Below are 26308 nucleotides of genomic sequence, written 5' to 3'. Positions count from 1 at the left end.
GACTGGAAAATACAGTATCTTAAGTGGAAAAATCCTTGGATAAGCTACAATCCATGAATCTGAAGAGAGGAAAACAGGCCATAGGAAGTATCCAAACCGAGGCAAAGAGAAGGTTAAGGGAGAATAGAAAGAATAGACCCATAGGACCCCGTGGACAGTATCAGTTAGTCTCACATGTGTAATCAGAGTTCCAGAAAGGAGAGAGAGGGAGAGGGAGGGAAGGAGAGAGGGAGAGAGAATGGGAGGGAAGTGGGGGAGATAGGGAAGAATGGGGGGAGGGAGTGAGGAAGAGAGAGGGAGGGACATGGGGGGACAGAGAGGCAGAAAAACATTTTTGAGAAAATAATGGCAAGAGAATTTCAAAAACTGAAGAAAAATATTTCAAAATGTGGTGAAAAATATCAATCCACAGATCCGAGAATCTCGGCGACCCAAGCAGAATAAACATAAAGTAAACCCCACCTTGATACTTGATAGTTAAATTTCTGAAAACCAAAGACAAAGAGAAAATACTGAAAGCAGCTGGGTGGGGGAGATGCTTTATATGTAGGGAACAAAGGATAAAAATAATCTCCAAGTTCTCATCAGAAGCAACGCAAGCCGTAAGACAATGGGATGACATGTTTAAAGCACTAAGAGGAAAACACCTGTCAACATAGATTTCTTTTCTTTTCTTTTCTTTTTTAAAAGATTTTATTTATTCATTTGAGACACAGAGATACAGAGAGAGAGAGACACAGAGAGAGAGGGCATGAGCAGGGAGAGAGGCAGAGGGAGAGGGAGAAGCAGGCTCCTGGCTGAGCAGGGAGCCAAACGCGGGGCTTGATCCCAGGATCCTGGGATCATGACCTGAGCCGAAGGCAGATGCCTAACCATCTGAGCCATCCAGGCGCCCTCAACATAGATTTCTATGTGCAGGAGAAGCGTCCTTCAAGAATGAAGGCAGAATAAAGACATTTTCAGCAGATGAAAGCTGAATTTGTCACCAGCAGACCTGCACTACAAGAAATGTTAAAGGAAGTTCTTTAGGCGGAAAGAGAATGATATCAGATGGAAATGTAGATCTAAACAAACAGGTGTTGATATGTGTGGGTACCTAACAGAGCCTTTCCCCCTCATTTCTTCCCTTAAAAAACGAAATGACTAAAGCAAAAATAATTGCAATATATTGTAGAGTTTATAACATGTAGAAATAAAATGTATGACCAAAAATAGCACACAGGAGAGGAGCAAGGTAAGTGGAAAGACGTCTGCTGTGGGTTCTCCTGTTACTGTTATCATTATATACACATAATAGCATATATATTAATTATATATTAATATATATATTAATAACTTCTGTTATTAACTCAAGGCACACCATGAGGAATAAATGATGCTATGTGACCCCTAGAGCAACCACTAACAAAACAAAGCAGAGAGATACAGCTGAAAAGGCAACGGAGGAAATAAAATGCATTACTGAACAACATCTGGTTAATCCAACAGTTAGCATGAAAGGAGGAACAGAGAAGAGGTAACGGAAGGCAAAAAACCAGAACGGTAGGCTTGAAGCCATACTAAAAACTACTTAAAATAGAGATGAACTGAACCCTTCGATTAAAAGGCAGAAAATGTCAGACTGGATTTTTAAGAAAGAAAGACCCAAGTACACGTTGTGTACAAGACACATATTTAGAATATAAGACACAGATAATTTAAAAGAAAAAGGACAATATATACCATCCGGACACTCATCATAAGAGAGCCGGAGGGGCTCCGTGACTATCAGACAGTACTCTTCAAGCAAGGGCATTACCGGAGACACGGCAGAGCATTTCCTAAGGAGAAAGGGGTCATTTCATCACGAAGACACAGCAGTCCTCAGTGTACATGCTCCCTGTAACGTGGCTTCAAATGACATGAGGCAGAGACTGGCAGAGCAGAAGACTCGTCCACAATCAGAGATGGAGATTTTAATGTATCTCCCTCGGTAACTGAAATCATAGTAGTGAGAAATCATAAAGGACAGGGAAGAACTGCACACACCCATCAAACATCTTATCCTAACTCACATTGGTGGAGCAGTATTACCCACCGAGGCCAGAGTACATATTCTTTTCAAGTGCACATGGAATCCACCCATAGAGACCCCATGCTGAGCCATAAAAAAGTATCAGTAAATTTCAAAGGACTGAAACCATATAAGGTACGTTCTCTGAGCACAATAGAATTAGAAATCAATACTCCTCCCCCAAATCTGGAAAATTCCCAAATACCTGGAAATTAAGCGATACACTTATACATAATACTTAAGTCAAAAAAGAAACCATGATGAGCGTCCGACTCTTGGTTTCAGCTCAGGTTGTGATGTCAGGGTCATGGGATCGAGCCCCACGTCAGGCTCCACGCTCAGCGTGGTCTGCTTGAGATCCTCTTTCCCTCTGCCCCTCCCTCTCGTGTTCCCTCTCTCTCTCAAATGAATAAATAAAGAAAAAGAAACCACAAGGCAGGTAAGAAAATATTTTGAACTGAATGATAAAACACAACACATTAAAATTTTGTGAGATGCAGCTAAAGAAGGGCTTAGAGGAAAATGTGGAGTGTTCAGGGCTTATATTAGGAAAGAATGGTTTAAAACTCCTGCCTACAACCACCTCGCTCCACAATGTCCTGTGAAGAAAACACTGTAACAGTCTCCTCTCTCCTAATGGCTCCAGACACAGTCAGACCTGGAACTACATTGGGTAAACTCATCTCATCTTGTTCACTGCCCCCCCCCAGCCCAGCCCTGCACTTATGGATCCTTATGTTCCACCCTGGTTCTTTCTACACCTTTCCTGCACTGCGTAGAATAGGCATTCAATGAGGATGATTATGATATATGTATTTTAATTAAAAAAAAAACTTTAAGTAATCTTTATACCCAACGTGGGGCTCAAACTCACAACTCCGAGATCAAGAGCCACACGTTCTACCAACTGAGCCAGCCAGCTGCCCCTATGATCATGATATTTTAATAAAATTCTTCATGGTGGTCTCTGGTCAGAAAATTCATGCTCATTGCAAAAAAAAAAAAAATCAGAGTTGTATAACATGCCACTGTACAGAGACAGCCAGTTTGATGTGTGGATGTTCCTTCAGATGGTTTCTGAGCGAACACTAACACACTTTTTAAACAAAAATGAGATCATCCCCTGAACACTGTTGAATGACTGGCTCTCCACCCCCTCCCTCATTAAACAACAGACCACGGACATCGAGTCACTTTACAGGTTTCTTTTTAAGAGCTGCCTCTTCGTTTTAACTAATAATGACATAATTAGTGCTCTAGTACATGGGTTTCCCACAGCTTACCTAACTATCCCTCTTATTAACAGAGTTCGGGTTGCCCTGACTTTCGTGATGCCCCCTCACATCTGTTGTTCAATGTCTGAGGGTTTCAGTAGAATCGAATCCACAGAGTGAAGTCACTGGACCCCAGGATTTGCGGGGTTCACACCAATGGTGCCTCTGTCTTCCAAAAAGTTGTGCCTTTTTATATTCTCACCGATTATAAACCCAAGTCTTCCGATCAACCTTGTTGGCGTGAACATTGGGTTGCTTGCTTGTTCAGAGCTGTTTTCCTGTCACATGGGGAGATAGGAGCCGAGCTGGGGGTGGCCACGGGGGAGCAGGCAGCTCCAGGAGCCCTGGGCGCACACAGGCCTCTGCAGAGAACCCTCTGTGGACAGCGCCTCTGCCAACTGGAGCTCCCTCAGATGGGTTTACTGAATTCTCGTGATGTCTTGTCCTTACATAGAACGCCTTCGAGAAATGTGAACTTTCTAAGTTAGCTCAATTACCGAAAAAAAGCCCCCAAATGGCTCTTTAGCTACAAAGCAGAAACCGAGATAAGTGTTTCTGTTTTCATTTTTGGAAGAAATCTAAGCCTATAATTTCATTTTTCGTGATTGGTATGCGGAAGACAATGTAAAGTGAAAAATGTTTTTCTTGAATGACTGTCGGCATAAACAGCATACGGCACTCAACGGTCACTGAAATAAGGCTGTGTGCCGTATTAGGTATTGTGCTGAGGGTTGAGGCTTTTAGAGGTGCCCTCCGCCATTGCCGCCCTTTGGCGCCACAGTCCCCTCCATATACACGTGGGTGCAGGGGCAAGCAGGCAAGTGCTCACTCCTACCAAAGGAGCCACAACCACAGCTGCAAATTCAGCCTTATAATACTTCAAGAGGTAAAACCCAAAGAAGGAATTACCTGAATAATTCAGTTTAAATTAAAAAAAAAAAAAAATCCATGCAAGCAAAAGCATTTTTCATCCTGAGGTGCCCAGAGTGTTTTTCCATGCTAATCGAACCAGAGTATGACTATTTAGTGTTTTCACAAGACTACTAATAGGACTAACACTGTTTTTCATTACTAATCAGAATAGTCACTCAGTTCCCTAGCTTCATGTTAGGGGTACGATTTTTGTTACTGACTCCTGTCAGTGGCTTCGGGATTTTATATTGGAGGAGACCCACTTGAAAAGTGTCTTTACTGAAAACTTGATCCTCCCGGGGTGGCACATACATATTCGTGTGTGTTTGTATACACATGTATTTGATGGTGTATCTGCAGAATTTGGAGGCATATATATGCATGTTTTTATATTTGGGGCGCAGGACTCTTTTTTTCTTCATAACTAGAGGTGACTCGGCCTTGTGGAGCATTTCCTGGAAGTGGTGTGGGTGGCGAGGGTGGTTCTTGCTTCTTCCTCCTTTCCCCTCCTATCCTCCGGAAGGCAGGCTGGCATCCCCGCCTGCCTGGGACCACCTCGGGACAGGCCTGGAGAACTGATTTCAATATTTTCTTTCTTCCTGGTAAAATATTTACTGAAACTGTATGAGCCAGGCGTCATCGTCTGGTTCAGAAATTGTTTGCCTACAAGCACGCTGACCTGGGGGGTGGGGAGTGGGGGGTAGCCAAACAAGACCAGAGAAAAGAAATCAACAGCAGCACTGGATTATACAAGAACTGTGGCTTGCAGGGAGGCCGAGGGGGCTGGGGGAAGAGCCCCTGGTGCAGAATCACCACTGCTCCAAAGGCTAGAACAAATGAAGATTGGAAAATGTGCTGGCTCTCTGGGCGGCAAACACGTTTTTAGTGGTTAATGTTTTTATGGCCATGTTCTTTGTGAGGAACAAAGCTGCTCCGTGCAAAGATGGACTACCTGAACGTGTTGACAGCAGAGAGCAAGAAGAGAAGCGAGACTGATCTCCTCACCACCCTCCTAAGGCTGGAAAGCTTGGGAGGGCAGGGGGGCTGGGGAAGTTTCTGGAAACAGGGCACAGCCGGGGCACTCACCGTTGACAAGGCCGTATTTCTGGGCCAGGAGGGCCGCCTGCAGACTTTTCCCACTGCCCATGGGCCCACAAAGCAGCACCCGTGGGGTGAACGGGGCATTAGATCGATGGTTGGTTTGGACATAGGTCAGAGCTGGAAAGAGAGGATGTGAAGATAGTAAACTCAGGTCCTAAAGAAAGGGAAAGCAGCTGACATCACCCGTGCTCAGGCTCTTTTAATGGCAGTGATGATTTCTCTCACTTACAGGTGGAAACCCTCTGTGGGGCAGCGAGCGGCCATGGGGCGGGGCCGCGGGGAAGGGGGAGGATTTCCGATTCAGGCCTGGGCCCAAAGGCGGACGGGACCATGGATCCCCAGAAGCCACCCTCGGAGCACCGTCCACCCTGCATTTCCCTCCTGGTTGAAGGGGGGCGGGGTGTGCTGTCGGGTGGCTGGTCCCAAGACACAGGACACACACTGTTGGGTTGGGATGTTTCCAAACTGAATCCGGGCTGCACCTCCAGCCTGAAGCCCGGGACCAGGCCGGTCTCCCAGTGTCAGATGCAGACTTTGATAAATGCAACAGGCCTTGCGGGAGCCTTGCGCACGGGGACTCCTAAAGGACCTGGAAATTGGTAGAGAATAATTTCAGCTGCGCTCCATTGATTCCCAACTTTGTCGGGAGTCTCCAAAGAGGCAGTGATCAAACAGGTCCCGGGCGTGGGCAGAGGCAGCCGTGCACCTGGCCCATGGCGTGTCCCGGCATTTGATGAACAAAGAAGAAGGGACACATGGGGCCAGCGTCCCCAACACAGAAGTGGCTGCACCATGGAGGGCACTGGATGCCAAAAGCTACGGAACATCCAACAGGTCACCATGACCTGAGCAGCTGAGGAGGCAGTTATGGGGCAGCTGCTTGGCACCTGCTGAGGCCGAGGGCTGGTGCCAGCTCCCCAGCCACCCACACCAAAACAGGGTCTCCCTCCCCCAGCCTCGCCTCCTGCCAGGGACCCAGACCATCCTACACAAGGTCAGCCATGCACGGCCCTCTGATGGTTGTCCTGCCCTCAGATGGGTTCCACCCTGGCAAGGGGCTGAGCCACCATGCCACCTTCAGGGACCTGGCCCCCCTCAAACAAGGGACAGGGGCTGCGGGGTTTGCCGATCTCGCACCCATGACATTTGGGGCACATCCACCAGGTGCCAGGAGCACACTTCTGAGTTGTGACAACCACAGATGTCCCCGGGGTGGGAGTAGGGGCAAACGAGAAGCGAGAAGCCCTGGGATGTTCTCTGTATGGATTTTGACCTCTCGAATCTTTGTAGGATATTTAATTGGAAGGATCATTATAGATACAATTCCCCTCATCTTTAGAACTAAGGGCACAGGTAAGTTAATCAACTGTCTTAAAGGTTGTGATATTGATCATCATCATAACGTCATACACACCAGCTTGTGTTAACTGCTAAGCTAAATACTCTGCGGGCACTATCTCATTCCAGTGGTGCAACATTCCCCCGAGAGATGTATTATTCTTGCCCCATTTGACAGAGAGCTGGCAGGGCTGGGGGCACTCTCCAAAACCCACTGCCTGGGTAACATTTTCTGCCCCCGAGAATAAGCTGGAGGAAGGCATTCCAGCCCGCCAGAACTGCCATGATCCGGCACATCCGAAATGCACAAACACTACCGGCAAAGCAGCCTGCTTACAAATGATGCTTAATTTACAGTAAATAACTAAGTTAATTAGAAGTAATGATCCCCCAGACAGTCTCAACATCTAATTATTCTTTTTAAAAATATGTGGTTGCTGGATGCACTGCAGAGAGATTAAAAAAAACAACACAGAGAGAATTTTGCATTCCAATTTCCAATTTATCTGTCTGCATTATTAATTAATAATAATTAATATGCAGACACTCACATTTTTATTTACAATTCCAGGCATGAATTCTTTATGAACGATCATATGAACTTTTAAATTTAATTAAGTAATTTGGAAGTAATTAATGTGTAAATTCAGAATCATGCCATAAGATAAATGTGGTGGTTGTTTATCTTCAGAGCGCAGTGCTTGCTACTAAAGACCCTTCCGAGATGCAAAACCGCTGGAAAACGGTACGGTATCCACAGCCTGGCTGTTTCAGCGATATTTTCTAGACACCCCCCCACAGGCTGACTGACCCCCTCGGGGAGTGAGGCTGTGCCGTCCCTGGGATCTCGGCGGAAGTCCACCCGCAGACGGGGGCCCAGGGAACAGCCAGGCCAGGGAGCTCAGAAGCACCCCCCCACCAAAACAAAACTTTTCTTAAAGAGATTTGAGAGAATATACCAAAAAGGGCCGTTGTCCATGGTCCAGTGTCTTAGACACCTGCGCCGACATTTTTATTGTGTCATTTACGCGGATTGCGTAGAAGGGCATACCTGAGTGTGGAGACTATTATAAACCACAATTCAGCTGCTCTGGGGTAGAATGGTTCTAGCTTTCCCTGGCCTTTTGGGACAGGACGTTGAGTCCCAGTAGCACTGACGGCTGACGTTACTGAGCTCTTCTCTGTCCCAGTTGCTAGATTCACGGCTGTGGATACATGATTTGCAGACTCCCGTGTAATCCTCACCCAAGCCGATGAGGAAGACACGATTTTTGTTCCCATTTTAGGGATGACAAAACTGAGGCTGAGAGAGGTAAGAGACTTGCCGGAGAGCACACAGCTGATGTGCGGTGGGGATGAGATTTGAACACAGGGCCCCTGGCTCCAGAGTCTCAGGGCTCAACCTTTACCTACACACACACGCACGCGCACGCACGCACACCTGCACGCACATGCAGGCACCTGCTCCAGCCACTTCCCGTGAACCTTTGTTATTGCTCCAACAACAGTGCAGTGGTGGGGGTGGGGCTGCTTACCCCTGCCCTAAATGGACTCAAGACCCTGAGTCGTGCTGCGGGTTGACACTGGGATGCGGAGGGTTGAGGTGCATGGGGAACCCACTGCTGTTTGTGTTTTACCCTGGTAGAAGACGTCCACACACGGCTGGTCAGCATTGATGACTTTCAGGATTTTGGGGTAAGCGGGGAGGATCCTGATGATGTTCCTGTGATATTCCAGCAGTTTCCGTGCCGTCTCCAGCTCCGAGATGCCCCCCGGCACTATCAGTCGGTTCTGAATTTCAGATTCGGAGGGCCAGTCAAAGGTGGTGTGATAAATCTCTGCAAGGGGGAGAGGTACGTGGTCAGAGTCACCTGCCCAGAGGGCTCCAAGGCCACTGCTGCATCTGGCCAGAGGTGAGCCATCTAGGGGCCGAAGCCTGTGAGAGTCCTAGGGGTATTCAGCCCCCCTAAGCTGTGCAGGATGCGCTTTGGCTCTGGAGCTGCTCTTATGCCTCTCTTAACAATAACAAAAGGATGGGGCGCCTGGGTGGCTCAGTCAGTTAAGCGACTGCCTTCGCTCGGGTCATGATCATGGGGTCCCGGGATCGAGTCCCGCATCGGGCTCCCTGCTCGGCGGGGAGTCTGCTTCTCCCTCTGACCCTCTGCCCTCTCGTGCTCTCTATCTCTCATTCTCTCTCTCTCTCAAATAAATTAATAAAATCTTTAAAAAAAAAGTCTTAAAAAAAACAATAACAAAAGGATGAGGGGGCGCCTGCGTGGCGCTGTCGGTTGAGCGTCCGACCCTCAGTTTCCGCTAGGGTCATGGTCCTGGGGTCATGGGACTAAGCCCCGTATCGGGCTCTGGCTCAGTGCAGAGTCTGCTTGGGATTCTCTCTCCCTCTGCCCCTCCCGCTCGTGCTCTCTCTCTTTCCAAAACGAATAAATAGATCTTTACAAAAAGAACGAAGGAACGAGGATTCTCGGCACAACAGGAAGGACAGTTGCGGCTCTTGAGTGCTCACTCTGCTGGGCCACTGCATGCGCTTGTTTTCACAGCAGTCAGAGCACAAGGTAGGTCTCACCCCAGGTACAGGTAAGGAAACCGAGTCTTGGCGATGTTAGGCAACTCATCCCACATTGCACAGATGGAAAGGGCGGGGCTGGGGTCCATGAACCCAGGGCTGTCTGCTGCCAAAGCCTGAGGCCAGAGGTCGAGGGCCCCGGGCCCCTGCTGAACTGTCTGGTCTTCAAGAGCTGAGACCCAGCTCAACCAGCTCAACGTCTCCAGGGCTCCTCCTTCAGCCCCAGGGACCTCCAACTCCTCCTCTGCTGGAGTTTATCCCCTACCAAGTGACTTCCTGCTCCCAGCCCAGCCTGCAGCATCTGAGCCTCTGTGGCCCCCACGGGGCCCTCTGCGGGCGCCCCAAGTGGAAAAGGGCTCAGTAAACGGTGGGTGATGATCACGGATCAGCAATCATCTCTGAAGCTCCATGGAGTAGGGTGGGGCTGGAGATGGCATACCTCTCGTTTGAGGGTCGATTCTCTTCCCCAAGTTTCTCTCAATCAGGACAGTGTCTGGAGCGCTCAGCACAACTGGGCAGAAAAGGAAGACAGCACCACCAGGCATGTTGGGCAGCAGGTCCCAGACATTTGAATCTCGTGGGCTGATAACTTGTCTTAGGTCTCCCTTGCTGTGGGATGACACTAACACAAGCACCATCTCCCACCCCCATGAGTCCCGTAGAGGGATCGCGGCACCAAACCACGAAGATACTCTCAGCACAGCGGGCAGCCCACGCTTGCACATTTCACCTAACAACTTTCACTGGAATAACGCTCCGAGGAATGTCTTTGTGCGAAACGCTCTGGCCATATTTTGGACTATTTCCTCAGGTCTCTCAGATGTGGGATTCCTGGAACAAGGAACCACCAGGTCAAAACAAAACCCCATTCTTCTAGGAGCAATCCCCAAATGCCTTTAGCTTGATGAAAAATTCAACTGTGTTGTCCTTGTTCCTGCTGGGTCTTGGCTGGTACAGAGCTGAGGGCGGGCGCTGGGAGGTGATACAGAGCAGGGTGCTCACTCATGGGGTGTGGGGACTGCCACCCTGGCCGGAGGGCCCCTCGCAGGCTACTCACTGACATGTCTGGGGGTGATCCCGAGGGTCTGGATCGACAGGGCCTGCTCCCGAGTTTCAGGGATGCCATCCAGAATCCAGCCCTAGGCAGAGAATTTGGAAAGGTGCTCATCTATTTTTACTTTTTAGATTTTTTTGGAATTATAAAAGGAATAACACAGCTTTATAGAGAAACTAGAACTTGTTAAAACAAAAGGAAGTAAATGTTTCTGATAGCCACATCACCCAGCTTAACAAGTACTCCCTATTATTACATTCCCTTCTGAATCTTACATTTATGACTATAATCACAACATAGATATTTGATGTCCTGATTTTGTCCATCACCCATTATGGCTACCAAAACACTGCCTCCTATCAGCACGCCTCTGCATTGCCACGATTTTCAGTGTCTACACAACGTCCCACCCAGTGAGCACGCCATAGTTGCTTAGCCATACCCCATGACAGAACGTTTCAACCGCTAACAACTCTCGTGATCGTAATAATGTTGTGATGAACAGCTCTGCGCGTATGGCTCTTCCTACGTTGTGGATTATTTCCTAAAGGGAGTTTCTTGGATGGGGGATCCTGGGAGGAACCACCTGAGTCAACATGAAACCCCACTTTTCTTAAGAACAAGCCTCAGGGTGCCTGGGGTGCTCAGTTGGTTGAGCGTCTGCCTTCGGCTCCGGTCATGATCCCGGATCCTGGGATCGAGTTCCATGTTGGGCTCCCTGGGTCTGCTTCTCCCTCTGCCCTGCCGCTCCCCCTGCTCGTGCTCACTCTCTCTCTCTCAAGTAAATAAAAAAGAGAGAGATCTGGGTTCAAATTTCTGTTCTGTAGCGAACTTGTTCCAGGGCTGAAATCTCTCAGGCTTCAGCCCCTTCTGGGTACAGCAAGGGAACTGGTCTAGCATATTTATTTTTATTAATCATTTAAGTCCTTCCATTTAAGTCCAACTGTGAAGGAAACACATGATTGCTGTACACTATGTGGAAGATACTGGAAAGCTGAAATGAGGGCGCAAGTCACTGAGAACACCACCGGCCCAGACTAGGCACAGCTAACACTTTGCTGTAACTCCTTCCAGCCTTCACATACTGGGATCTTTCTCCCGGGGGGGTAACAAATCACACTGTGCATGCTACTTTGTAGTCTGTACTCTTCATACAGCAAAAACATTTCTGGAACATTCTCCCATGTGACAAAATGCTCTTCTCCTTGAAGCTTCCACAGCTGCCGAGCACCACAGGAACTGACCTGACTAATGTTAACCGATCTCACGTTGTTGTTCATTTAGTTTCATTCCTGTTTTGCACCATTATTTTAAAAACCACTGTAAGTACATCTTGATGCACACAGAATATCCTAGAAATAGATTTCTATTTTTTAATTAAATTTTTTAGAAGGGGAGAGGGGCAGATGGAGAGGGAGAGAGAGAATCCCAGGCAGACTCCCTGCTGAGCCTGGAGCCTGATGCAGGGCTCAGTCTCATGACCCTGAGATCATGACCTGAGCTGAAATCGAGTCAGACGCTTAATCAATTGAGCCACCCAGGGGCCCCCTGAAAATAGATTTCTAAAAGTTGGCACCTTCTTTTGTGACTTCTGATACATTCTGCCATGGCTCTCTACAAAACTGCCCTGGCCAGTTTATGAATCCAACCTCAGATCACTTATTTCCCTGTATCCTTGTCAATGTTTGGCATTATCTTGGAGGAAAATCTGTCCAGCAAAGTAGAGGATACCATTGCTGCTTTAGTTTACATTTCTTTGATCATTAGTGAGGCTCCATATTTTTCCCATGTGTTTATTGGTTATTTGAAGTTTTTTGTTTCCAAAATGTCAATTCATACCATCTATCAAGTTTCCTCTTAAGAGTTTTGTCCTTTCATTTACTTACAAAAGTTCTTTACATAAGAAGAATTAACCCATTTTGGCAAAAGCTACCACAGACCCTTCGAGGCAAACAACGTTGCCAACATTTTCTACAGTTTGTCTTTGACCTTCTAATCTTGTGTAGGGGCTGTTTTAACACATAAGTTTTGGGCCATATCAATTTGTGCTGTTTCCTCTTTGGATCTGGCATTGTGTGGCTGTGCAAAAAGGCCTTTCCCATTGCAAAGGCTGATAGATAGCCACTTGCATTTCGATTGTGTTCTCTTAGGATTTTACTCTTTATATGTAAACATTTAATAGAGCCACATTTTATTTTGAAAATGACGTGAGGCTGTGAACTAATGTGTCTCCTTGTGGCTCACCAAATGTCCCAATCTCGTCTAGGAAACAGCCTATCTTTTCCCCTCTGAATGTCATTTTTGTCACTGTCTGAATGCTGACACCATGTTGGCTCTGGCATCTTCCTGCACGTAGACTCTAGAATCACCCTCATGCCATTTAAAAAAAATTTTTTTTAAGTAGACTCTACGCCCAACGTGGGGCTCAAACTCACGACCCTGAGATCATGAGTCACACGGTCCGCTGACTGAGCCAGCCAGGCGCCCCCTCACACCATTTAAAATGTTGTTTTATAATGTTTGTAACATCTAATAGGATATGTTCCTCCTTTTTTCTTGTTTTCAAAAATGTGTTCTTCCAAGTAAGCAGCAAAAATATTTTGCAAGTTCAAAAACAGAAACGCCACTAGAATTCTGGAATGACATTAAATGTATACATGTATGAAGAAGTGACATTTTCACAATCTCACTGCCTTACCTTCCCATTTGTTTAAATTGATTTTTTTTATGTCCCTCAGCAAGGTTCACATTAAACAATTTCTAAAGTCCTTTCAAGGGCCAGGAGTCTAGAGTTACACAAACAGACTTCCTAATGGTTCAGATTTGATGTCCAGATCCACTTAGGTAAAGTGAGCTTTACAAGAGTGAAAAAAAGCAGCAAACAGCTTCAGGCCTGCCCTCTGCAGCGAGGCGGTCAGGTGACCACTCTGGAAGCTGCAGCTTCTGACACTGGCCCCCAGAAAGGCACCACCTGCCATAGACCCCTCCCTCATGTCAGTAGGAGAATTTAGTTGCTTTAAGCTCAGAGGATGGACCTGTAGGGGTGAACTCAGAGTCAAGGCCATTTATAACCCATAACACCTGATTTACACAACACCGTGTGTTCCTAAAAAGGAACTAACCAGAAAAGGGCCTGCATTTCTTCAATATTAAAATATTTAGGTTCCAAAGGCCTCCACTGACAGTTAAAAAAAAAAAAAAACTGAACAAATTTACAGAGTAAAGAGCGTTGGAAAAATCAGGCATGCTTTCATTAATTTCTTAAATTATGCAGGAAAACACGCAGCCTATGGAACCCTGGTTTCTAGAGCTAATGAAGCAAAAGTGCAAAAAAAAAGTTTTTTAACAGCCTTTTGCTCCCTCAAGTCCTTGTTATCGCCAGCCCGGAGCCAGGCTGCCGCCCTTAAGAAGAGCAAACACCCACAGATGTGCGCACCACCACGGGACCCAGGAGGCGCCACATCTGAGAACTCCCCGCTTGCAGCTCTGGAAGCCAAACCGAAATTTTCTGAACTTTAGCTACGTTCAGACCCCCTTATTTTTTCTTTATTTGGAGGGAGGGGCTGGGAGCCCACTGATTGCTTCTGGCACCAGGGCTGGGGATTGTTTCGAGTTCCTTTTTGAAGCCGAAAGAAGGCTGGAGCTCCGTCTCCACTCAGCACCGAGAAAGACCTCTGCTTTTAATATTGCATTAAGGAGCAATTATTATCATCTCACCCATAAACTGCAGCTGACATCAGTATGTGGTCCAAAGCTTTTAGAGCGATTCAGGGGAACAGCTCTCACCGACTTCTTGCTGGAGAAAGTGGGCCTTCCAATTACACGGGAAAAGTGCAGCAAAATGAGGAACATCTCCCTAATTAGCCTGGCCTCACCGGTGCATCATTCTGGTGTGGATGTGAAATTTTTAAAAGAAGGTGGGGGGCTCTGAAGTGAATCCCAAGCTGCTGGCTCTCCAGGGTTGCTCTTTCAGACTCCAGGGGATGGTCTGATCACCCAGGTACTAAGGTCCCTGAGGGACCCCTTAGGGCAGCCCACACTCGGTGGGAAAGGCAACCATGGAGATCCCTCATCCCCACACGGGCCCAGGTCAGTCCTCCTGGGAAGGAAGGCTAGTGACCGAGGCCTCCGCAACAGGGAGCGTAGGGGCCTGGGGCATCCTTAAGACGGAAGCACCAGGCTTAGCGCTCGGAAAAGATCTTCCTTCCCAGAGCTCTGGCATTTATAGAGGTTATGAGCAACCACCCATTTGCAGGATGGACTGCACTTTCAAGGGAAAACTGCAGCTTTGGTTGAGGGCAAGTTAATGGCCGCAAATTCTGGCAAAGCAAGGAGTCATAAATCAGTAAATAGCACCTGGCCAGTGCCATGATGGGACACTCGTTAGGTTCGTGGGTCTGACTACCAGGAGTGGCTGGATGCGGAGGTATCAGTCAACCCCTAATTAGAATACGTTATCCATCTTCCTGACACTTCAGTGAAATGTCTATTCCACTCTGGAGCCGCAGCTTTGTTCAGAGCAGGTTAATTGATATTCTGATGCCTTCGCTCGCCATACCCCCGTGGCTTGGTTCTGTTTTATCACACATCAAAAAGGCCGTATGCTCAGGGCACTCCATGCAGCAGCGCAGAGCTGGAGGTCTGCACAGCTGCAAGGGGTACGGTATCACAGGAGGGACAAGCACCGAGCAGATGTCACAGATGAAAAAAAGGGAAAGAACGCAGCCAGCCAGCCCAGGGAACTTGGCGAGGCCCAGCAGAGCGCGGCCCGACGCCGAGCGGGCTGTCCTGCTCTGTGCGAACACTGGCCTCTTCTGCCCTCCTGACTATTATTAAAGCACAATTAGCAACTTCACGCCGTAAAACTCTTGCCCTCTGGGTCCTCTGCTTTTCTGATGCGTTGCCCCTGGTTTCCTCCCCTTTCCTTTGAAGACCACAGTGGGGTGCTTCCCCTGGGAGGCCCCCTTTGCTGGCTCCCAGCTCCAACTGCAGATGTGGGAGGCTCCACGGCAGACGTTCCCCGGGAGCCGAATGCGGATTCCTTGTAGTCCTGAGGGGGCCATCTGAGGCTGAAGATTTGGACCTGACGAATCAGATTCACTTAGCTCAAGTCCGAACCAGAGGAAGCATCACGAGATGCACCCTAGCCCCACCAGCTATCCCTCTTCTTTCTAATGAAGTATTCTGTGATTTCCCAACATATACAAGAAGGAAAAAAGAGACATATTACCAGCCAGAAAGAAATGCATCTAGGGGCACCCGGGTGGCTCAGTCGGTTGAGCGTCTGCCTTCGGCTCAGGTCATGATCCCGGGGTCCTGGGATCGAGCCCTGCAACAGGCTCCCTGCTCAGTGGGGAAGCCTGCTTCTCCCTCTCCCTCTGCCTGCCTCTCCCTCTGCCTGCCGCTCCCCCTGCTTGTGCTCTCTCTGTCAAATGAATGAATAAAATCTTAAAAAAAAAAAAAAAAGGAAAGGAAAGAAATGCATCTGAAAAGGTTGAGTTTGGCAAACTAATGTGTTGTAAAGGCAGTCTGTGAGAACAAGGAGACTATTTTGATAAACACGCAAAAGTTGACATCGGATTGCCCCAGTACCAGTTCCTTCGGTGTATACAAAACCACGGACGCCTTAGCCTGCCCTATCATCTTAGGCTGCCTTCCCTGTCAAACTCATCTGAAGGATGACCGACAAGACTTTTTATTTCAAAGTTGAACTTCAACCAATACGCAACACCTGCTGGCATTCCTGACCACACTCAAGTATACTAATGGAGCAGAACGGATTATTCCTTAACTTGCTCCTACACACAGGCTCTGCACCAACAAGGCACGCCGTGGGCTCTGCCTGGCCTTCTGAGCCCAGCCTAGCAGCAATGCACCTGCTCCAAAAAGGCTGGACGTGCACGAGTGACTCCTCTCAATAACCAACAGTGCTGAGTCCCACTCTTGCTTATCAGTGACACAAGCGTGGCATCCCATACAAACATGCAGATCCAGGACAATCGGTACTCCTAGGTCTGCAGGTTAAAAGACTAGCGAGCTCCAGGGTGTTAAAATTTGGTACAGCACAGATGTGCATGTTCCCAAATAGCTAAAAAAAAAAATACATTTTAAAGTCAAATTCACATTAAATGTCGCTGGTGCCCCTGGAGCTGCTCTGCAGAAGAAAACCCAGTTTGAAGGCCATCCGGTTCTGTCCCCAAATGGACCAGTCCCATCCCATCTCCAAGGCAGGGATGACACCAAGATAGCCCACGAGAGAGATAATGCACTTGAAGGGCTAACATCTCCTTCTGAGGTTCAGACACAGTGGCTCTGGTTGGAAATGAATGACATGGATAATCCAACAACATCCAGTTAACGGAGCCATTCTTCTCCAACATTTCACAGCATGTCTGCGGTGTGGGCACACCTCTTCAGAAAGGAGACTTGCCCTTTAGGGTGTCAGATTATCTGCTGGTGAAAAGCAGGGAGGTTGGAATCAGCCTTGCCACCGCCAGTCAGGTGACTTCCGACCAGTCACCTCAACCACCCCCCCACCAGCCTTGTTCTCCTTATCTGTAAAGTGGGGCAATAATATCAGTCTAGCCCGTAGTTGTTGGGATAATTAAATAAGGACCCTAGGCAAACACCCACAAAACAAGCATAGTATCTAGCAACAAAGAAGTGGCTAGTTTTATCATTATAATCCTGAGAAAGGTGAACTAGGTTTTTCTCTTTACCTACTTGCAAGAAGGAATCCTTTTTAAGTTTGTACAACTTTTTTTGAAGATTTTTTTAAAGACTTCATTTATTTATTTGAGAGAGAAGGAGAGAGCGTGCGCGTCCATAAGAGCTCAAGTGCAGGGAGGGGCAGAGGGAGAGAGAGAATCTCAAAGCAGACTCGGCACTGAGCACAAAGCCCAATGCGGGGCTCGATCTCACGACCTGGAGTTCATGACCTGAGCCGAAATCAAGAGTCAGACGCTCAACTGACAGCCACCCAGGTGTCCCTTTTTAAAAGATTTTATTGTTAAGTAATCTTTACACCCAATGTGGGGCTGGAACCCATGACCCCAAGATCAAGAGTTGCATGCTCCGCTGACCAAGCCAGCCAGGCGTCCCAAGGTGGTAGAAATTAATATAAAGGGTTCATGTAGAAAGGTGATCCCTTGGAAAGAAGAATAACGGGCATTCCAGATAGGAACTGAGGAAAGCTTTCCAATTATAGAGGGGAAACACATTTGTATTACAACGAGGGGAGTCTGGTGAGTGGCTTCGGCTACAGTGGACCCGCTCCAGAGTGCTCGGGACCATTTGCCATCGCCTGGCCCAGGGGCCTCCCCAAGGGCAGTCTGCTCCTCTGGAAATGGGTAGGAGCCACACCGGCCACAGGTCGGGGTCCAGCACATGGGTAAACAGTCATGTTTTTACAGAGGGGTAAGATCCATTCTTTCATTCACTCCCTCATCAATTCATTAATTCGTTGGGGTGTTTATCCACCACCCTGGGCTTCTGTATTGGACAGTTCAGAGGGTCTGCACCTGGGGGGACGAACTGTCACCTGTTGCCCCAAATCTGTCCTAACTCATTTCCTCTCCCAGCTGCCCCTGACTTGTACAAGGCATTGAACGTCCTCTGTGAATCAAGAGAGATGGACCAGGTGATTCTAAGTAGGGGAACTGTTAAGATTTATGGTCCAACAAAGACATCTTAAGAGTGGAAGAGTGACTAGCACATTATTAATAATCATGCAGGAAAAATAGGCATCAACAGGACGAGTGACTGGCCTGCCTCTGATGATCTTCGAACATTATGACATAATTTACTTCCAGCCATGTAGCCTGCTTCTCCTACATGATTCTGCCAGTTCCCTGAGATCAGGAAAAGAAGGGGGGACCCCCACGCGGCAGGAGGGGCAGCCACTGGAGAGGGGCTGACAAGGAACCTAGTCGGATCAACAACTAAAACCACTCCTCTCTGGGGAATTCCCAAGTAGAGCGCACAGGCCGAGCGCTGCGTCCGAGCTTGGGTACCAATGCCCCTGGCCTCATTCTCAGAGGCTGCAGTGTCCCCCCATCTACAGACCCCAAGCGGCTCCTCAGACCTCATGCTTCCCTCTCCGTGCCAGTCCACTGAGTCAGGCACAGCCCCAAACCAAGGCAGCTGGCCCTTGTTCCCGCCTCCCTGCAAGCTGGAGCTCTCCCCTCGTCCTGGGACCCCCCACACTGCCCATCTCTCTCCTGGGACCCCCACGCGGCCCATCTGGGCCCCGGGCAGGGAAAGCACTGGCCATGGATGGAGCTGTGGCTGGGTCCAAATCTTGGCTCTAACCCTGCAGCTTTGTCATCTCAACGAGCCCCGAGTCTCAGTGCCCTCGTCTGTACAGTGGGGGCAGTAAGAGGTCATCAATAACAAGTGTGAAGGTCAAGTACCGGGCCCCAAGGAGGCGCTTCACGCACACCCGCTCCTTCCTCTCCCCCACCAGCAATCGGGGTGGTAGGGCAACCGCATTTCCACAAGACTTAGAAAGGCTGAATCCACAGAGGGGTGACTTTATGAAGCTGTGAGGCCAGGTCCCACAAGGCAGGCAGCACCCTGCGCAACATGGGGCTGCACCTCCACAAGGAGCCGCTGTCCCTCCGGCTCCCCCGCCCCGTCCCCATGGGGTGCTGGCCCCTCTGTCCTTCTGTCTCCCTTGAGAAAGCCCCCTCCCGCCCTTACTCCCTCTCTCCCAGTCAACACGTTCTTCTGCCTCAGCTCACTTCCCCAGGGGCATTCACTCCCGACACGCTGGGAGGCCGGGCCCACTGTTCATGTCTTCCTAAACTCCTCTCACCCCAGTCCTCGATCTGCTTCCAGAGACTAGACGCCCTTCCGCTGCTCCAGGAAAAGCCCAACCTAACCAATTGTTGCAAAGGAAAATGTGAGAACATCTATCATGTCTTCAGAGAATGAGAATTCACCAGTGTCGGTGCTAGTGAATGCCACCAAGTCTCAGTAAAGAAAAGGCACACCAAGGAAATACACATTTGCTCTCGTGTTCTGACCAATACTCTGATGTGTAGTTAATGGTAGAGGTAGTCTGTTTAATAATTAAAGTTGGGGGTAGTGACTATGTTACAGATTACAGCTAAAAACCACCCGTGTGACTTTCCATATGTCGTTCAAATCCTACAGACTGACGGCATTGGGCCAGATGGGAACCCTGGGGCCCCCACCTCCCAGCTGTGTACCTACTTCCTGTCTGCAAGGCAGGCAGAGCTGGGAGCGCCCGCCCTTGCTGGTGTTTCGGGTTCGATGTGAGGACGCACACGAAGGGCTAGCACCATGTGTGGCGGACGCAGGTGCTGGAGAAGTGGGGGTGCCCAGCCTGCGTTCCCGCCTCTGGCACATGCCCTGCTGCTCGTAGCGGGCAGCTCACTGAGGAACCAAGGAGTGAAGAGCTTAGGAAGGAGGGCACAAGGAGCTGCCGCCCTCTGCTCTGCCCCACTGGCCGGCGTCTCTGCCTCTCGGGAGGCAAGCCTCAGGTCCACGGCCAAATGGGCACTCAAGCCGGCCCAGGTGATGTGCTGGTGGCCCCACGTCCAGCCCTGTTTCCAGCTTCACTGGGCCCCTCTCTCTGCTGGCACCGAAGTTACAGACGCTCAAACATCAGACTCGGCTGCATCCCGTCCCCTGTCTTTCCTCCCGCCTACAGTGAGAGGGATGGTCATGTGCACCTGCCACCCGCAGAGCACCCGGGGGGCTGCTGCCCTGAGTGCACACAGCCGGGCCCCGCATGCCGTCCGCAGGTCCCGCATCACACCCACCGGCCAACCATGGCCTCCAGCGAGGGGCCAGAAACCCCCTCAGAGGAGGGATCCCTGAGGGTGTACTCACCTGATCCCCCAGAGCCCTGCCTTGCCATGACGCATGCCGTAAGTTTTCCAAGTGGAGGCCAGACCGCCCCTCCGGTGCCCTGCAAGCCTAACCGCATCTGTGTTAGAGGCACACACAGCCCAGGGGCTCCGCAGAGCTGTTGATCAATAAAACCGCGCTCCTCAGAGGATGTGAGTGACATCCATAAACCCGTGAGTGTCAAAACAATGGCAAGAAAATCCAGTGTTCCTCCCGTCAGAGGATGAAAGGTGGGTGATGAATGCCAGCCCGATGGCGCCGCAAGGAGAAATAAAACAAACAGCTGGTGGTTCTGCGGCCCAGACTCGGGCTCCTCGACTCTGTCAGCATTTCCACTATAAATAGTGATTCGCATCATGGGCAGGGAAGCATAAATCTGTGCCTAAAAAGGGAGAACGAAAAGGGCTCCAGAAGCCTGCCAAGTAAATTTGAAACTTTAGGGTCCACGGTCAAAAGTATGCCGCCTCATCACCTCCTCTCTCTCAAAATAACTGAGAGCCGCCAGGACACTAAGTGAGATTTAAACAAGAGGTCCTCCTGGGAACGCAAAGCATAATTTTGCATTTTGTGTGCGGTGAGCATCCCCCGAGGTGGGCGTGACCCTCCTCCCTGAGCACCGAGCTCCACAGAACTTCTTCCTGCCCGGGAACTTGGGGAGCGAGGTCAGCGTTTGGTGGACCAAAGTCTGGCTTCTGAAGATGACACTCTTTCTTCAGGCCAAGGAAGGAGATGATGTGGAGCCAGATGTTTTGAATGTGACAGACTTCTGGAAGGTCTGTTTTCCTTTAGATAGTGCACGTATCCCGCTTTTGGATCCACAGCGGGTTTCTGGTGCTGCGGCCTCCTTTTTGGCCAGAGGGGAGGATTGACGCTCTGGCCGCCCACCCGCAGCGCTGGCCCCCCACGTGCACCCCTAGCCACATGCCCATGAAAGGAGGCACTATTTCCTTTGTTCTGTTTTGTCCCCAACATGACTGAAAAGAGGTCATGGCGCACAGTAGATGCCCATAAGTCTTAGTTGTTGACACCTTCACGGGAGAGTTGTGTGGCTCCCATCAGAAAATGCCTCAGAGCTTGGCACAGTGTCTGGAACAGACCATGTGCTCCTAAGTGCTGGCTAACCATTACTTGTATCTTTATCTTAATGGGCCGATTCCGCTCTCTGCTGCCCGTGCTCGGGTTTTGGTTTTACTCTTCCTGATCTACTACAAGACCACAGGACTGACGGGTCATGGGACAAGGTGATATTTTCTTAGCTCACTGAAGCCGAGGCCTGTTTACATCCCATGTGGCCAACTACACGTCCTGGTGGACAGGTGCCAATTTCCACTCCAGGCATTTGGTGGGGGGCTTAGGAAGACCCGACCGACTGCTGGGGACCGGGCAGAGCTGGCTAGAACGCGGTGACCTGGATGCGGATGGGGTGGTGTCCCCGCAGGCTGCCCTTGGGCGCACCAGGGGCAAACACAAGGATGCTGAAGTCTAGTGTCCGTTCGAGTGCAGCGTCCCCCTGGCTGGGGCTCTGAGCATCATAGTTTGGGAAGCAGAAAGACCATGCTGTGACAAAGAACACGACTGGGGAGGGCACCGACCCGCTGAGCCCAAGGGGGCCAGTTCCTGCCTCACTCATGATAAAGATGCCTGCCCGATAGCCCAGAGCAGCCCTCGAGGGGAGCGAGTTCTATGTGCTTGGCTTTTGCTCGGCCTCATGCTCGGCCTCCTTTCGAGTTAGCCCTCACCTCCCAAGCAGTAGAACTCCATCCCAAGTGGAAGCTCACAGAATCAAAGAAAAACCAAGGTGCATGGACAGAAGCAGAGATGGACTCCAGCTGGTTTTTAAATTTCATTGATTTTTACCCCCTCCGGCCCTACATTTAAAAGTCTGCCAATTCTCATCCATGCGGGCGGTGGGATGTTCCAGAACTCACTTGAGTAATGATGCCGACGGCATGCTGGGCGGCAGGTCATGCGCCTCCCCCAGAAGTGCGCAGGACTCCAATGCAGTCTTCTCCCACCCATACCTGATCTGTTTTCACCTGCTCCTCTTGCACAGGAAAAGCGTCTTCATCCTGCCTAAGTGGACCTCAGAGCCAGGCGCGGTACTAAGCACTTGCTTGTAGCATCTCCTTAAATAGGGAGAGCAAGGCAGCCCTGTGGACCTCGGAACGCACGCAGCCTGTCTGGGACCTCAGGGAGCTCCCACAGGGAGACGTGCTATAGCCTGGGGGGCTCTCCCCACCGAGTCCCTTCTGCCTTCTTCCTAGCTGCTGCCCAGTAGCCCAGACATGCCAGGGACAGCTCCGGCCAGCAGAGGTGGACACAAGCCATCTGCGGGGCCCATAAATCACACCCTTGATGCGCGGGGGCCTCTGCCTTTTCCTGGGTGATAAACTCCCACCATCTGACAAGCCATGGTTAATTGGGTACAAAGCTTTCCTTCTCCACCACACAGCTGGGGGACGGAGGCGACCATACATCAAAACATTTCTTCTTTTTCTCCTCTTAGATATTTTCTCATCCATGACCTTCCAACTTAGTCTGGTTCTGGTGACACAAAAGTGCCTTTGTCAAAGGGCCTGGCCCGACATCAGAGAGACCCTGGTGGAAGCTGGGCCTGTCCGAACCTGCTGTCTGGGCCACTGGTCCTCTGACTTTAGCTAAGTCCCTCTTCCATCTGGGCCTCTCTTTCTGTAAAAGGTTTTAGGTAGGATGACTTCTAAAGACAATGTTATAAAAAAATTGGTAAGATGAGTTAGAATTCCTCCACAAGGGCACAGTCGCTTTTATGATAGGCCTTCGCTCAATATTTTAAAATCCAGCGTCCTGGTGGCTGACCCTTGTTTCAGTTGATGAAAGAGATGACGAGGGAGGACACAGGAAGTCTTGGCACAGGGTACCATGACCAAATTGGAAGACAGTTCTCAAACCTTGAGGCCTGGGGTCTCGGGGCACAATGCTACTCTTGGAACACAGCAGTTGAACCTGGTCAAGGTGTACGAGACCGAGGCCAAAGGGGGACCTTGAAGGCACTGATGATGGAAACAATTTTAGGATGTGATGAGGAAAGTCACTCAACAGGTCTCCCCACAAGTTACCTAAAACCACGCCAGGGCAACCATCAAAATATTTTCCCCAAGAAACCTTGGGACAAGCATGTTCCTGTTGTTGAAACCATTGTTAGGATGTTCGGACTCAACTGCACAGTCACATTGTATTTTAAGCACCTTCCCCTCCTTGGGCCAACAGCGAGTGAGGATAGGGTTTCATTGCCCTGGTGGTACAGACAGCGGAATCATCCAAATGGCGTTCTCTCATTCATGAATGTCATAAATATTTCCCGAGCTTGATGTCTATGCCACGTACCACGTGATGAGCTGGGGGTTCTGCGCTGACTGGGACAGACAGGGTCCCTGCCCCCACCCCTTGACTGTGGAGTTCTGGAGGAGCAGGACAGCAAGAGGCCATGAAGGCATGTAACAGGGCCCCCAGCCTCCCTGGGGCTTGGCAAGCTCGGGGAGCCTCCCGAGGGAGTGACTCTAACCTGAGCCTAAGGAAGGAGGGGCACTGCCCCGTGGCGGGGTGGGGGCCTCAGGCAGTGAGAAGAGCACGGGTGTATCAGGTCTCCATTGCTGTGTAACGAATGCACAGTCTTAGTGGCTTAAATGGCACATTTATTATCTCAGTTTCTGTGGAGCAGGAGTCCGAGTGCTGCTTAGCCGGGTTCTCTGCTGGGGTCTCAGAGGGCAGCAATCAAGGAGAGAGCCAGGCTGCCTTCTCATCCGGAGGCTGGACAGAGGAGGAATCCGCTTCCGAGCTCCATCAGGCTGCTGGCAGAATTCCCTTCTGTGCTGCTGTATGACAGGGGGCTCTGGTTTCTCACTGGCTGGAGGCTACCCACAGGGGCCTCTCCAACACGGCAGCTTACTGGTCATGCCAGTAAGGAGACTGTCTAGTCTTAGATCATGTCACATCATCACAGGAATGACCCGTCCTCACCTCTGCCCTCTTCTGTTGGCCCTGTTCCCACTCAAGGGGAGAGGGTTACACGAGGTGTGGACACCAGGGGAGGGAAACCGCTGGAGTCCCTCCCCTCAGTGTGCGGAGGCCCTGGGAGGGGCCACGCAGGTGAAGCTGGAGAAGGTGTGAAAGGCAGCGGGCACAAGGGGCCAGAGGGACGAAACTGGGCAGCCAGGCAGCGTGGGAAACAGCGAAGGTTCTCAGCAGTGGAGGACACCATAACATTTGTTTCAAAAAGACGGCCACTTCTGTAGGCATAAAATATAAACATCCTTCCAAGGGGTGTTCTTTCATGGGAGAGTTAACATCAGTTGCCTCCAGGAAGGGAGCACGTGGCTGGGGGGCAGGAGTGTGAACGGACTTGGGCACCTTTTGAATTCTGAACCATACAAATGTATTGCAGTCAAAAAATAAAATCGTTCATTTTATGTTAAGCAATACCCGTGGCAGCGGTATGAAGAAGGGGCCAGGAAGAGAGCAGGGTAGCTGCGAGGATGGATTAGGACCAAAAGAAGGAAAGGGACCTCAGTAATCCAAACCCTGGAAAGCAAATGTGACTCTGAAGTACGATTTAGCACCTCTCTGCTATTAAAGCCTTTTCCTCTCAAATTTCCTGAGCCCACCGCCTCATTTCTCAGCTTCCCTCTGCCCTTAGAGACGTGGTCTGAAGCGCTCTCGGACATCAGGACCTCGGCTGTCCCTAAAGAAAGGCCATGGGTCCCCAACAGGTAGAGCCCACCTCCTTTTCATCGTTCCAATACAAAGTGCTAATTTCTCTTTCTCTAATGCATTTGATGGTCACTTCAAAGAAAATCTTCAAAGAGATTGCGTTAGAGCAAAAAAAAGGAAAAGAGAAGAAAAAAACCCCAACATTAACTACAGAATCCTGATGGGTTATGATTGCATTACTTTTCCCCGAACGCTCTTCCCTGCTTCCTTTTCGTGCTCTAAATTACCAATTCTAGTCCCTGTGTAGCTAAATAATAATAATTATCATACAAATGAATATGCATATGTGTCATCTTTATCCCTAAAAGCAAGAAAGCCTGTTTATTTTGGATGAGGGTTTGTTTTGTTTCTGAACAACCAAAGCACAAAATTAGGAGGCTCACCTCTGGCTTTTGAAATCCCGTCTCCACCGGGAAGAGACGAAAAAGGTACTGGATGCCCCTTGAAGCTCGGAAGAAATTTTAAAACAAATTAAAGGAGATATTTCTCTGCTCTGCAGGTAACAATGGCTTGGTCAGGATCAGAATCAGACTGTGAGGCCGGAAGGGGCTTCAAAGCTCCAGCCAAGCCTGTCCTTTTACGGACGGGGACCTGGGGCCTCTTGAAGCGAAGCATTCCCTGGAGGGACACTGTGCATTGGTGAGACAAGAACGGAGTGGCCAAATCACAACTCTGTGTTTGCATTTCTGTTCTGGGACTCATTGCGGGACCTTGAGCAGGACACACAACCTCTGCAAGTCTTAGATTCTGCATCCCTCAACGCAGTGAGGGCAGTGCCTCCCCCACTGGGCTGCTATCAAGATCAATGAGGTCATGGATGCCACCCTCAGCCCTACAGCCCCACCAGTGGTCACCATCGACGGCATAACGACTGCAGCCTCGATGCATAGGGCCCTGTGCCCTGCAATGTGGTGCAGTGAGCAAGGAGCCAGGCAGGCACCCCACTTCCTTGGAGTCCAGACATCTAACCACCATCATCAACATAGTAATAATGATGATCACTAATGTCATTATAAGTACTAAATAAATAGAATTAAATCAACCAAGAGTATTAATTATAACATACAATAGAGTCATACAGTACAATATAACTAGTAATAATATCACTTATAATATAACTCACTAATAACACTAATAATAAATATTATTACCATCTTGATGATGGTGGTAGCTGTTGGCAAGGACTGGGGATGCCTGGTCTCACACTGTTCACACCGCAGGTGCATTGTGCAGAGAGGCTGAGTGGACCAAACTTTTAGATAAGCTCAAGAAGGTTTATACCAGCTAAATGCATGTTTCAGAGACTATTCTAGGTCACCGAGGGCAAGTTTGGGACGTCTAGTTGAAATCACGGAGAGAACCACCATCTTTAC

At 49.6% G+C, this 26308-nt stretch overlaps 1 protein-coding gene across 3 annotated transcripts in view; it reads right to left on the bottom strand.

Annotated features, from left to right (window-relative positions):
- AK8 (adenylate kinase 8) overlaps window positions 1–26308 on the bottom strand; it is a 117896-nt gene that overhangs the window by 67668 nt on the left and 23920 nt on the right. For 2 of the 3 annotated variants that reach the window (XM_027614733.2, XM_027614735.2), the window contains exons 6-9: window positions 10317–10398; window positions 9699–9770; window positions 8316–8516; window positions 5326–5457 (exon numbers count right to left, since the gene is read on the bottom strand). In XM_027614733.2, the coding sequence (XP_027470534.1) occupies window positions 5326–5457; window positions 8316–8516; window positions 9699–9770; window positions 10317–10398 (487 nt within the window). The remainder of the gene's footprint in view (window positions 1–5325; window positions 5458–8315; window positions 8517–9698; window positions 9771–10316; window positions 10399–26308) is intronic. The other variant, XM_027614734.2, reaches the window with a different exon arrangement.

The sequence above is a fragment of the Zalophus californianus genome, chromosome 13 (assembly GCF_009762305.2).
Source record: "Zalophus californianus isolate mZalCal1 chromosome 13, mZalCal1.pri.v2, whole genome shotgun sequence".
Lineage (NCBI taxonomy): Eukaryota > Metazoa > Chordata > Mammalia > Carnivora > Otariidae > Zalophus > Zalophus californianus.
Note: the sequence above shows the minus strand (reverse complement) of the source record. Positions and strands in the feature narration are given on the sequence as shown.